The sequence below is a fragment of the Ochotona princeps genome, chromosome 19 (genome assembly GCF_030435755.1).
Source record: "Ochotona princeps isolate mOchPri1 chromosome 19, mOchPri1.hap1, whole genome shotgun sequence".
NCBI lineage: Eukaryota > Metazoa > Chordata > Mammalia > Lagomorpha > Ochotonidae > Ochotona > Ochotona princeps.
In genome coordinates this window covers 39,447,859-39,460,128 of record NC_080850.1, presented here as the reverse complement: position 1 = coordinate 39,460,128, position 12,270 = coordinate 39,447,859, and the positions used below count along the sequence as shown (strand labels likewise).

The following is a 12,270-nucleotide window of genomic DNA, read 5'->3' as shown; positions in this document are numbered from 1 at the left end:
CTGGCTTAGGCTTGGGCCAGCCCCAGACATTGCAACCATTTGAGGAGTCAACCAGTGGCAGGAGGACTTCTCCTCCTCTATGTCGCTCCCTCTCTCTGTAACTCTGCCTTTCAAATAAATAAAACAAATCTATGTAAACAAAACAAAAAGAGGAAAGGGTGTTACTAGCTACTTGCTCCACCTGAGTAAATTCCACCACCACCCAGTGAGTATGAGAAGTAAAACATGACTTTAAAATCGTGCATCATGGAGCCAACACTCACCCACGCAGCGTACTCCAGTGTAATCCAGGTTGTAGCCCATGGGACACTCACAGCGAAAAGAGCCGTCGGTGTTGATACACTGACCATTGGAACAGATGCCTGGGCTCTCAACACACTCGTTGACATCTGCAACACAGAACTGCCCTGAGCCACCTCGTGGAAAAGGACACGCTGAGACCGTGCGGCTGCTCAATACACACTAAAGTCCATGATGTATGCACATGAGTTTTTGGGTCAAAGAAAGACATGACTGTATTTCATATATTATGATATTGTATTATGATATATAATTCATATGATGTGCAAACATTTCCCATGTATGTTAAACATAATGTATCATGTAATGATAAAATTAGCATGCTTTATAAAGTAACTGTAAACCCCTTACTGGTATAAAATAAAAACAAAGGAATAAAATACATTGAAGCATACCTTCACGTGTGTCATGAAGACTAGGGACAGTTCCATGGCCATATGGACACAAATCCTGGAATGCAACTATAGAGAAAAACACACATTCCCCATTATCAAGCAGACTCAAGGGCCTAAGAACCGAAGACCCTACAGAATTGTACTGAGCTATTTTTTTTTCTCTGTAAAACTGTCTTTAGCATGAGTCTTTTAGGTTCCTGACTGACTGGAAAAAAAGCAACTCAGAATGTTGCTTTTCAGGTGATCTTAGAGTTGATCACCTGAGCTTGCCTTTCCAAGGGCTGCCCACCATGGCCTCCTGGTTCTTTGGCTAGTTTCACGAAGAGCAGCTAGGCACTGCTCTGCCCACTGTATACAACAGGCACCCTAACAGAGCTGGATGGAGCCTGCTGGGGACTGCCCTTCAATTCAGGGTTGCAGACAAGACACCTGGGGCGCTGTGAGCAGCCACGGTGCAGTCAAATTCTCCGCCCTCTCTGCAACCTTCTGAGGGCCACAGCCTGTGGTATAAGTGGGACACGTATGTGGGAGACTGAGTACTATGGCTTCTCTTATCTTGCAAGGTCTCCTGCCTGTCTGGCTCACATTCTTTCACTCAAAAGCAAGTAAAAATAACTGTGGAGGCAAACAAGATGGAACCTGAGGGTAACTCTGTCTGTGCCCATACGTGCTGCCCTCCAAAGCCTTGGGAAGAACTCCCTGAAGCTGGGCTGCTCACTGAACACTCAGGATGTACATCACAGGATGTACACCCTCTACATATGCCCAAACCACACACACTGTCCAAGCGACCCTGGCCAGCATTCCCAAGCAGGTGCAAGGTGGTGATCTCCGCTGCTACTCTTACCTTCGTCGTCCTTGGGGCACAGCTCACAGGGGTCACCCCAGCCTTCTCCTGGCATCTTACTGCAGCAGCATTTTGCTTTCGTGGTGTTGAAAGCTTTGGGCACTGAACACTTTCCATTTTCAAAATTCGTGAAGCAGAAGCTCTGGCGAGTATCTAGTCAAGAAAGCAAACGTCACAGAGCTCGTTACTGGTCATCCAGACAGAGTATGTAACTCTGTTCCTGTCCGAACCTGCTGCAACGGCAGGAGACATCGCGCACATTAGATCAGCCGTTAAAAGGCAGGTCTGCAAGTCCTCAAGGCTAATTTCATTTGGCAATTTAAATTGACCTGTCTGTAACAGTTTACTCAATTATTCAGAGTGTTTAAAATATTTTTATAATGTACTTAGGAAATCTGAGGAATCCTGCTCAATGTCAAAACGAGTTCCACACAGAATACTTTTCACACTGCTCCTTTATAACCGAACAAAACCAGTCTGATAAATTAAAATTACATTGGAAGCAATTCAGACACCAATACGCATAGAAAAACTATGATGAGAACAAGTAAAAATGGCAATCGAGGGTGACAATCTTTCTTTTAGTACAAAATTCTAAGAAAACACAGAAACAACTGTCCACTGCATATGCTTCTGAGATCTGTGCTTTCAACATCCGGGTGATAGTTAGCACACACAAGCCCTTTGCCACGACAGTCACCAGCAGCAGGCTTGGTTTCTCATGTGAGGTCACTAACGGTGACTCATGACGGAGCAGGCCTACAGAGCTTACCAAAGCACCTTCGTCCGTTATCAGACAACACGAAACCAGGGGGACAGATGCACTGGAAGCCACCAGGGGTATTGGTGCAGGATCCAAACAGACAGATGTTGGGATCTTCATCACATTCATTGATATCTGTAGAACAGATCAATCAGTTGGTTTCATTAAACAGAATCAAACTTCTCAGCATCACAATGTGTACGTTGTAACTAACGGTCTCCCACTTGTGGGATGAACTCACACAAAATAAAAAATTACATTGTATACCTAGCTAACGTATTGTTTAAAACCAAGCCACTAGTGCTCCAAAAGTCAAGGGTTTCAACCAGTCTTGTTGAAAAATCCCAGGTCTACCTCTAGCTCCCTGAGTGTTAACCCTTAGCATGTGTGGACCAGGGGGGTCCGCACAATCCATGGCTCATGCGAGTTATGAAAACTATAGGCATAGATTTCACCATGCAGTCGCACCAGAATCAATCCATTATATAATCACAACTGCCACAAACTTGCTAAAGTGCTTCACATGTCCTGCTGCCTGTCTGACGGGGGCCAGTCCATGACTCATATGCGTGTCTCAACATGGCCAACAGGCTCCACCAGCTGACCCCATTCCTGCTGCCTGTCTGATGGGGGCCAGTCCATGTCTCATATGCGTGTCTCAACATGGCCAACAGGCCCCACCAGCTGACCCCATTCCTGCTGTCTGTCTGATGCGGGTCAGTCCATGTCTCATAGGCTTGTCTCACATGTGTACCTCAATGTGGACAACACGTTCCACTCCTTGCTGCCTGCCTGTCACAGGCCAGGCCACACCTCACATGTGTGTCTCAACATGGCTACTCCCTGTCCCCTCCCTGCTTCCTGCTTCAGTAACATGGATCCGGAAGTCACCTTGACTCTTTTGTGACCAGCATGTGGCCTGCCATTCTACCTCTGCACTTCCCAATGCACCACCACTGCCCTCCCGCCCCCGACCCCCGTCACCATCAGGCTCTCTGCTGACCTCTGCAGGTTCGTTCGTTTTTTCCATGCCAACTCTGGAACTGCCTTTCCAACACAGATCTGATGATCTGTCAAAAGTCTGTGTTTATGTTCCAAGGATGGTTCCTTAAAATAAACAAGGCTTCCTCCCCAGGGATCTTTGGCCATTTCCCACAAGACTGCTTACTTACAGGGTTGTTTTAGTTAAAGGAATCAATAGCACACAATTTCAGTCCCAGCCTGAAGCCACTATGTGTCTGTCTGGTTGGCTGTTGCACCTTTAGGTCCTGCGCAGTGCTGTCTGGCACACAATGAGTTCTCTATTTGTATCTATAGGATGGTGATAGAAGAGTTGCAGCCTATGCCTTTTAAAAACCAACCCCCGCAAGAATTTCACAGTGCAGGACCACACTCAGTCTTTGAAGCCAAAAGTTTTAATCCTCTTAATAGGTTCATGCTGAATCATTTTGAAAATACCCTCTTCCAATCCCTTTCTTTTTTTATGATCAGCAAATTCTTATCCTTCACTAAGGAGTGACCTGCATGTCACCAACCCTTTGTGATGAGCCTGCTTGGCTGGCCACCCTCTCACTGCTGCGGGAATTACACACCTTCTGCTATTGTGATCCCCTATCCTGAGCGTGCTGACGGCATCGTGTTTCTTACACCATGCTACAAGGTTGTTTTTGCAAAACAGCTGTACTCACATAACATGCCTCTCCTACGAGGTACTAACTCAGAAGGCAAAGATTGTGTTTTTGCATTTCTATTACCTAGAAAGGCAGTAAAGGTTTACTGTGATGAGCACCGAATATGGGAACAGACGTTGTGTGTGTGTGTGTGGGTGTGAGTGCATCTACGATCATGTTCGGAAGGCTTTTGTCTCAAAAACTGGTACAAATGACACCAGTCAGGCAAATATTCTTACAGCAGGTTAGTTACTTAAAAGCCAGTATTTCAGAAGCGAGGAAAGTGGAGCAGCAAACAATGGATTAGGAAAAAAAAGATTTCTTTCTTTTAAAAAATCTAGGACAAAGTAACCAAACCAAAAATGTAGCTCCTTTCAGAGAGAGAGGATAGCCAAGCAGGCCCGCTACATAGAAGCCCATGAATGAGCATTCCCATGCGGGGCTCCTATGCAGCGGCTTTTACCGCTCTATAGGTAGGCAACTCATGGAGACAATAATGAACCGAGATTAAACATGACAAGGGAGAAAGGAAGAAAGAAGGTCCCTTCAACTTCCCAAGAATTTTCTCACTAAGAGGACCACAGTATTAAAAAAGAAAACACAAAACAACAACAGCAAAAAACTTAGTGAACCTTACAATGCCAAGTCAGAATATCTTAGAAACTTTCTTAGAAACAAGAGTGGAGACTCTTTCATTCTGCCCCAGGGCCACTGGGATATTTACAATACATTTGCAGACCACACAAAATGATCAATCTAAAACTTAGCTTGCTATAGGATTACTTAATTTCAGTCCTACTTGTGGTTGCTTTGGTAGGTGCAGAGTGATTCTGCGAGACTTACATGGTCCACGGGCCAGGCATTCCCCGCTCTAAAATATGAAGAAAAATTTAATCCTATAAAGTAGTTTTCTTCAGCTCTGTTTACATAACCTCCTTGAATGTGAATAGTAGACTCTATCTTTAGGTAGAATCTTGCCAAGGGTAAAAGAATTGAAAAAAAAAGTTGGATTATCCAAAGGCAAAAAAGAAAAATTTCTTAGCAATCATTTCATGATATGATGTGGGTGCTTCTGAATTTCTACAAGCTATAAAAATCCATCTATGTCAAAGTGAGATCATGTGAACTGTACAGAGATGGGCCTTCACCGCATCCACCAGGCGAGCGTGGGACCCGCTATGCATGTGCTGGCCAGGCTCTCTTGTGCTGGAGGGGCGTCAGCAGAAAACAGCTCCTGTGATAAGAGGATTCCCATTTTCTGTGTGACGTGAGGCCTTCCCAAGGCAAAGAAAACTCTCCACGGCACAGCCAGGATTATCTGCTTCTCCTGTCGCGGACCCTTGGCACCTTAACAGCTGGGTTAGAATGGGGTGTGGCAATGAGGAGCTTTGTGGATATTCCTTCAATTTGGCAAAGTCTCTGCTGATATGCAGAGAAAAAGATTAGAGCAGGCTCGTGTTCTCTGACTGGCCTCAGATTTCTGTTCACCGAAGTGCCACGTCCTGTGGTTACTGCCACCCCTCCCCACACTCCCCGAAGAATCATTTCTAGAAATCATTTTCATTCCGTGAAGCAGATGCAGGTGGCTATCTGTCAGCACTGTGGGTTAGCAACTGGCAGCGGCCATGACATGGTGCACCCCCGAGGGTCTTTCTTTAGTATACACGGGCTTCAGGGCACATGCCTGGTCTTACCAATGCAGTTCTCGCTTTTGACTTCATATCCTGGGGGGCAGATGCACCGGAAGGAGCCCTCCAAATTCTGACAGGTCCCAGGAGAACATGAGCCAGGGAGGGCGATGCATTCATTAGTATCTTTAGGGAGAAAGATGAGATGGAAGACTTTTAATACGTCAGTGTCCCACAGACATATCTATCTGTTACATGAAATGAATGCAGATTCAAGTTGGACCCTCTGATCTGTTGGCCCATGTGGGCAGGGATCCCCCAAGAGAACCTTCCGACATCTTGCATATTACTTGGTAAGTGGTTCATTTTCTTGACTTGTTCTGTGTATTTTTATTGGGCCCTTGATGGCCTCGAGCTCTGTCCCCAATGAAAACACTGCCTATGAGACTGTCCCAACTGCTGCCTTCTAGCTTACAGTGAAACTTCCCATCACAGCTTATCTTGGCCACAGGATCCAAGGATCCAAAGAAACGTGAACGGGTTTAGAAGTGGGGGAGGCGTCTGACATCAGTGCTCTACAAAACCAACCACCATCCAGACCGTCCCACGCTCAGCTACTCACCTATGCAGTTTTTACCGTCTGTCGTGAGTTCATAGCCTTCATTACATAAACACTTGAAGGAACCAATTTCATTGAAACACCGTCCATTTCTGCACACTTGACCAAAAAAGGAACTGCATTCATCTACATCTGTAAGAAAACAAAAATCAGCTTTTCGGGGGTGGGGGGAAATCTGAGGCACACATGGCCCTGAGGGTGGTGGAACACGTTCACCAACAGGTGTGTGCAAAGCCCTTTGCAATGACCCAATGGCATAGAAGACAAGGCTCACGCGCTGGGCACCATCTAACTAATGACGTCACAGAGACGCCTGGTACATTTGTAACTGAGAAGGTGCCGTTGTGGTATGACTCTAACCTGGTAAAAGTCTAAGGTACAGGGTGAAGCTTTCCATTGTTTCCAACTGAAAATGCTAGTCTTCCCGAAGGCAAGGAAACAGTGGGATTCCACTGGACTACCTAAACATTTGCAGACAGCATACCTGAAGATAAGTTGCCTGTACTCCAAAGGACAAATAAATGAACATATTAACTATGGAAAGGCCAGTCACAGCCACTCTAGAGCTGCTGACATAATCCAGAATTTTGGTGAAAAGGGGCTTTAGGCACTGTGTTTTTAGTCAAAGCACAGGGTTGATTACGAGTGAACAACTTCCTGGGCTGTTTGAAGATTCTACAGTGAACTGTTGTAATCTTTCAATTCTTTCTGATTACACACAGAGAGTCTGAGAAAACTACAGTGAAGAAGCTGGTGGATCAATAAAACATCCAACTAATCCTACATGTTTTCCACAACAGCAGAATTGTGAAATATACAGAAAACCGACAGGACCCTGGGTTGGGTTCACTTTGGAGCTGGACTTGAGCTCTGGTAGACCCACTATGGTGGAAGCACTGTGGGTTTCACACACTGTGGGGCTGTGTGAATTAACACACGTGATGCTTCCAAGGTCTAGCACAGCACCTGGTTGTGTTGAAGTAGGGGTACACAAAGTTGACACGGCTCTTCTCACTTCTTCCAGCGGCTTTAGGAACCTCTGCCACTCCCCACCCTACCTCACTTCACACATATGTGTCAGCGTGAGGGTGTCTCAGAGGTTTCTGGGCCTAGCTTGGAAGAAGTCTCAAGGCTTACAAAGCTGATACCATCAAAACGAAGTTTCACATCACATCTTCTAAGCGGGAGTCTGCTGGTGCCTAACAGATGCTGAAATGAGATTAAGAGCTTGCAACAACGCTGAAATAAAAAAGGATCTACCTCCATATCATCCAAGGTCCCTGTATGTTTACTTTCACTAAGGATGGCCCTACAGTGGGCAAACCAGCATTCTGTGTGTGATGATTTAGGCCAATAAATGGTTTTTGCTAACTAGAATTTAGTCAGATGACCTTACTTATCTTTTTTTTGGCCCACCTATGTGAGTTTAATAACAGCACAGTGGTTTTTGGGTTTTCATTTGTATCCCTGTGGACTGTGCGGAGGAAAGATGGAAGCAAGTGGGGACCGGCGACAGTACCTACCCAGGCAGTCGCTATTATGAGTGAGTTCGAACCCTGGGTAGCACAGGCAGTTGTAGGAGCCGACGGTGTTTTTACACGTTCCATTTCCACACGGGTGTCGCTCACACTCATCAACATCTGCAAAGAAACAGTGGTTCAAAGGAGTTCAGCTTTATAACCAGGAAAAAAAAAAGCTATCAAACTTGCACAATTGTTCTTTTTGTTACTGAATTACTGAGATTTTCTTAATTCTATCTGAGGAATCCACACATATTTTAGCAAAATGAGCATGAGGTAGAGAAAAATCAAAATTACGCAGTGACAGGAAAGATACTCTTATTTCTAGCAGTGTGCAATGATCAGAAGTGGGGTTTGTGAATATCCTTTTAGCAGAAAAGTTATAGCGAGTCAGTCTGCATATCTGTTTTTATATATTAGCTACCTATTACCGATGATTGAAAATAACCAAAACAATGTATTGGCACAAACGTTGCTGTGCAATGGGTTAAGCTGATGCCCGCAATGCTAGTGTCCCACACAGGAATCCCAGCTGCTCTGTTTTAGATCCAGCTGCCTGCTCATGTGTCTGGGAAGGCAGCACAGGAGAGGCGAGGTGGGAGGGCAGGCGGAGTTCCTGCTTGCTGGCTGTGGCTTACTGTGGATGAATGGGGAGTGAACACCCCAGCATGAGTTCTCTCTCTGGTGTGCTGCCTTTCCAGTCAGTCAATTTTTACAACAATCTTTTCTGTTAAGTATCATGAATGCTTGCCTGGTAATACCTTGATTTCAACAAGGGGGAAAATAAAAGAGAGCCACACTTTAGTTTCCTTAATTTTGTGAAGCAGTGGACTTTGAAGTCAGTGTTGTTAGCCTTTCCAAAAACTGCAGCAAGAAAGGTCATTCACCACGTGAGCTCGGGCTCTTCGGCCCACGAACTCCAGGTGGCTGAGAGTCCCCCGGCAGCGTGCGTACACACACACCCTGTACTTCTGGAAGGAAGGCTCCGTTTAACAAAAGCCTGACAAGGAATCTGATGGACGTTGACTGTGAGGGCAGCACTAGGGGCAGGAGCAGATCTTCCCCCACGTGGATTTCTAAATCATCAATCTCACATGGCACATTACACTCCCAGCTGAGCACAGAAGGGAGAAGCAGTGTGGGCAGGCGTCCTTGGGAGCCCACAGCACCAGGGCAGCTCTCCCTGTGACTGTGGGGGAAGTTCCAGGGGGATCCTGGAGCTGGCTTCCTCCAAGGGTGAAACAGACAGCATTCCTTGCCAGAGGCAGGCACAGCTGTGACGTCAGATCTAAGGCATACGGTTCAGTCCCAGCCAGCACTGACTGCGCATGACTGCTACCCAACTGATTAGGCTAAAGTTGTTGGGAGTTTTGAAATGGTTTGGTCCTGTTGATTTCTCAAGTCATCTCAAAGACAGGACAAAAGAGGATGCATCTCAATGACCTGGGTAAAAACAAGCGCACGTATGCATGCATGCATTTGAATACTGTTCTCTTTAGAACTCCCTGGTGTTCTGCAGTGCTTTCTTGAGTGTGAGAAGGGCAGAGGGCAGGTGAATATACCCGGAAGCTCACAAGAACCCTGTGGGGGCAACAGTATCTATCAAGCCACATGAATCATCTGGAAAAAGCCTGAGACTCGTTAGTGCCAAAGAAGGTGGCGTGGTCTGTCCATTCCTATCGGGTTCAGCGTGGACTGCCTGTGGCAGAGACATGGCGTCTCTCTTGCACGTGATGGAACTGACTCACACGGCGGCCAAGATGGGCCCCCAGGGCCTGAAGCCCTCCTCACCCATGCACATGGTCTGGTCCTGGGAAGCTTTGAAGCCATTGTGGCAGACACACTGGTAACTCCCTTGCAGATCAACACACAGACCGTGACTGCAAACGTTAGGAATTTCTAAACATTCGTTGCGATCTAAAAAGGAAAAATAAAACACATGTCACACATATCTGATTTTTATTAAGATTTCTTCATTCTTCACAGACCTTGTCTCTCTGGCCTGCTATTAATTACTACAGACAGGCTGAAAATGACCCACAACGACAGCTGAATCGAAATGAGCCAGGCTTCAAAATGCCCAAGCCTTTTTATAAAAATGACAAAACTGTGTTTAATGTTGACTGGGATTGTAAGGCTACTATTTTATTTCTGGACCAATTCAAGGGAAAACTGTTGACAATGCCTCTTTTTCTCAATAAAATGACCTGAAAGATATGATGAAACAGGTTCATTCTGTGCTGGAAAAAAAAAAAAAAAAACCCTTTCCAAATTATCCTTGAAGATAATCTTCAAAGGAAAGCATGGACTCCTGGAGCATGTAAAATCTACAGAGGCTCGTGCTGGGGGACCCGTCTGGAGCACCCCTCTCTTACCTACACACGCCCCGTTAGGCGAGAGCTTGAAGCCCGCGGCGCACTCGCAGCGGTAGCTGCCCGCGCTGTTGATGCAGTCCGCGTTGCGTTGGCACAGGTTGTCGCCGTTGCTACACTCGTCGATGTCTGAAAGGGCAAGAGCTCCACGTGAAGCACCCTCCTGGGCTGCACCAGGATCAACCCTCAGCACGCAGTCAGTCCCAAGTCTGCTGACAACCCCCTCTGCCTAACGAGCTCTCCGGGCTTATGTGTGGTTCAGGGTACCTTCACAAACCAAGAGGAGGTCATTGTAACTGAATCCTGTCGGGCATTCACAACGGAAACTGCCAATCTGGTTAATGCACACGCCGTTGGCACAAATGCCTGGAATCTCTTTACACTCATCAATGTCTGAAATGAAAAACACTGGGTCATCACACATTTTCCGGTTCTGCTTAGCAGTGTTTGCCATCTAACCCCAACAGTGCTTTGAAGGACCCGGAGAAGGAACACACATTCCGTGTAAGGGGAAAAAAAACAATTACAATTTTGTGGCTTATGAAAACATATGAACCACAACATAGGTTAGTCCTTCTAAGTAGAAACGGACAAATTCAAGTCGTTCTAAGACAGCTCAAGTGATTTTGGTGTCTATATGGCAAATGCTCTTTCCAGAAGACCAGGTCCTCCTCACCACTGTTATTAGTTGCCCTAACTTCTGTTGCTGTTCACTGGATGAAGAAAGCTACCTGCTTCTAATATCTGGACTGGTACTAGAAACTTAAAATTATGTTGCTTCCCAAAACCTCTGAGGAGGTAACGCACAGTCAACAGGAAGTATATTCAGAAGGAAGCGGTTTGTATGATAACACATCTGCAAATTCGTACCTAGACCAGTAGAAAGGGATACTGCAAGAATAGACCAAGCACTACAACATGTCTTGATGAAAACAGCAAGCAAAGGTTAAACTGGAGCTGGTTATTTAGAGTCATGTAACTCAAGATGCATGAGAAGGCGGCTTGGTATGTATAAAATCCTAAGATAGTCACGTAACTAACATAACTCCAGCACAGAGTATGCTGGTGAAATAATACCCTTATTAACACTTGGTTAGAGCCCGTAAACCTGGCATTTCTCTCTCAAGCAACTGTAGTAGATCGGAATCCTGATTCTGTCTTGTCTTCTCAGATTTTAAAAACATCAAGTGCACTTTGACAACATGTGACATATTTGTGTGTGTTTTAGAATAAACAGAGTCCCCAAAGAACTCACCAACAGCTTTTCCTGTGTGAATGTCAAATGTGAATCCTGGAATGTTTCCACAGATGGTTTTAAAGTCAGCTACAAAACAGAAATAAAGCAATGCACTCTTAGAATTCTCAGGCTGCTTCAAAATACCAGTCTATCAAGTATTACATTCATAAGCAAATGTATATCATATTATCCAAACCAGGCATTTTAATTTCAATTACATGCATCTGAGAATATTACCAGCTTATGCAATGATCAAGGTGTTTTAAAAGTTATTGTTGGGCCTGGTACAACAGTCCAGCAGCTAAAATCCTCACCTTGCACGCGCCAGGATACTGTATGGGCACCAGTTCTAATCCCAGTGGCCCTGCTTCCCATCCAGCTCCCTGCTTGTGGCCTGGGAAAGCAGTCGAGGACAGCCCAAAGCCTTGGGACCCTGCACCCGCGTGGGAGACCCAGAAGAGCTCCTGGCTCCTGATCAGCGTAGCTTCAGCCATTGTGGCCACATGGGGAGTGAATCAATGGATGGAAGATCTTCCTCTCTGTCTCTCCTCCTCTCTGTGTATCTGACTTTCCAATAAAAATAAATAATCTTTAAAAATAAAGTTACTGTTGTTCTTTCTGTGATTTCTAGTTCTCTTGATTTGAGCAGCTAAGTAAGTCATATCTAAGCTCAAAACTCATACCAGGTGCTCTCTTTTCTCAGGATAGTCAGAGCTTTAAAAACGATCCAGTGATACGGACTTAAGACAGGTTAGAGCAGATATTTAGGAAGGGATTGTAGGTTTCACAAAGACATACCATGAAAAAAAAGATAAAAACCATTTTTTACTGGAGAAACAGGTTGACAATGAGAGTAGTAAATGAGATGGCAACTTTTATCTTTTCTCTTTGACCAGAAATGTCTTTATAGGAATATGAA

At 45.4% G+C, this 12,270-nt stretch overlaps 1 protein-coding gene across 1 annotated transcript in view; it reads right to left on the bottom strand.

Moving 5' to 3' along the window:
• Nucleotides 1–12,270, bottom strand: part of FBN2 (fibrillin 2) — a 189,810-nt gene that overhangs the window by 25,645 nt on the left and 151,895 nt on the right. Inside the window, exons 42-52 of the mRNA XM_058677557.1 lie at nucleotides 11,370–11,438; nucleotides 10,382–10,507; nucleotides 10,118–10,243; nucleotides 9,534–9,659; nucleotides 7,746–7,862; nucleotides 6,226–6,354; nucleotides 5,670–5,789; nucleotides 2,315–2,440; nucleotides 1,543–1,695; nucleotides 696–761; nucleotides 264–389 (exon numbers count right to left, since the gene is read on the bottom strand). Of these exons, the coding sequence (XP_058533540.1) occupies nucleotides 264–389; nucleotides 696–761; nucleotides 1,543–1,695; nucleotides 2,315–2,440; nucleotides 5,670–5,789; nucleotides 6,226–6,354; nucleotides 7,746–7,862; nucleotides 9,534–9,659; nucleotides 10,118–10,243; nucleotides 10,382–10,507; nucleotides 11,370–11,438 (1,284 nt within the window). The remainder of the gene's footprint in view (nucleotides 1–263; nucleotides 390–695; nucleotides 762–1,542; nucleotides 1,696–2,314; nucleotides 2,441–5,669; nucleotides 5,790–6,225; nucleotides 6,355–7,745; nucleotides 7,863–9,533; nucleotides 9,660–10,117; nucleotides 10,244–10,381; nucleotides 10,508–11,369; nucleotides 11,439–12,270) is intronic.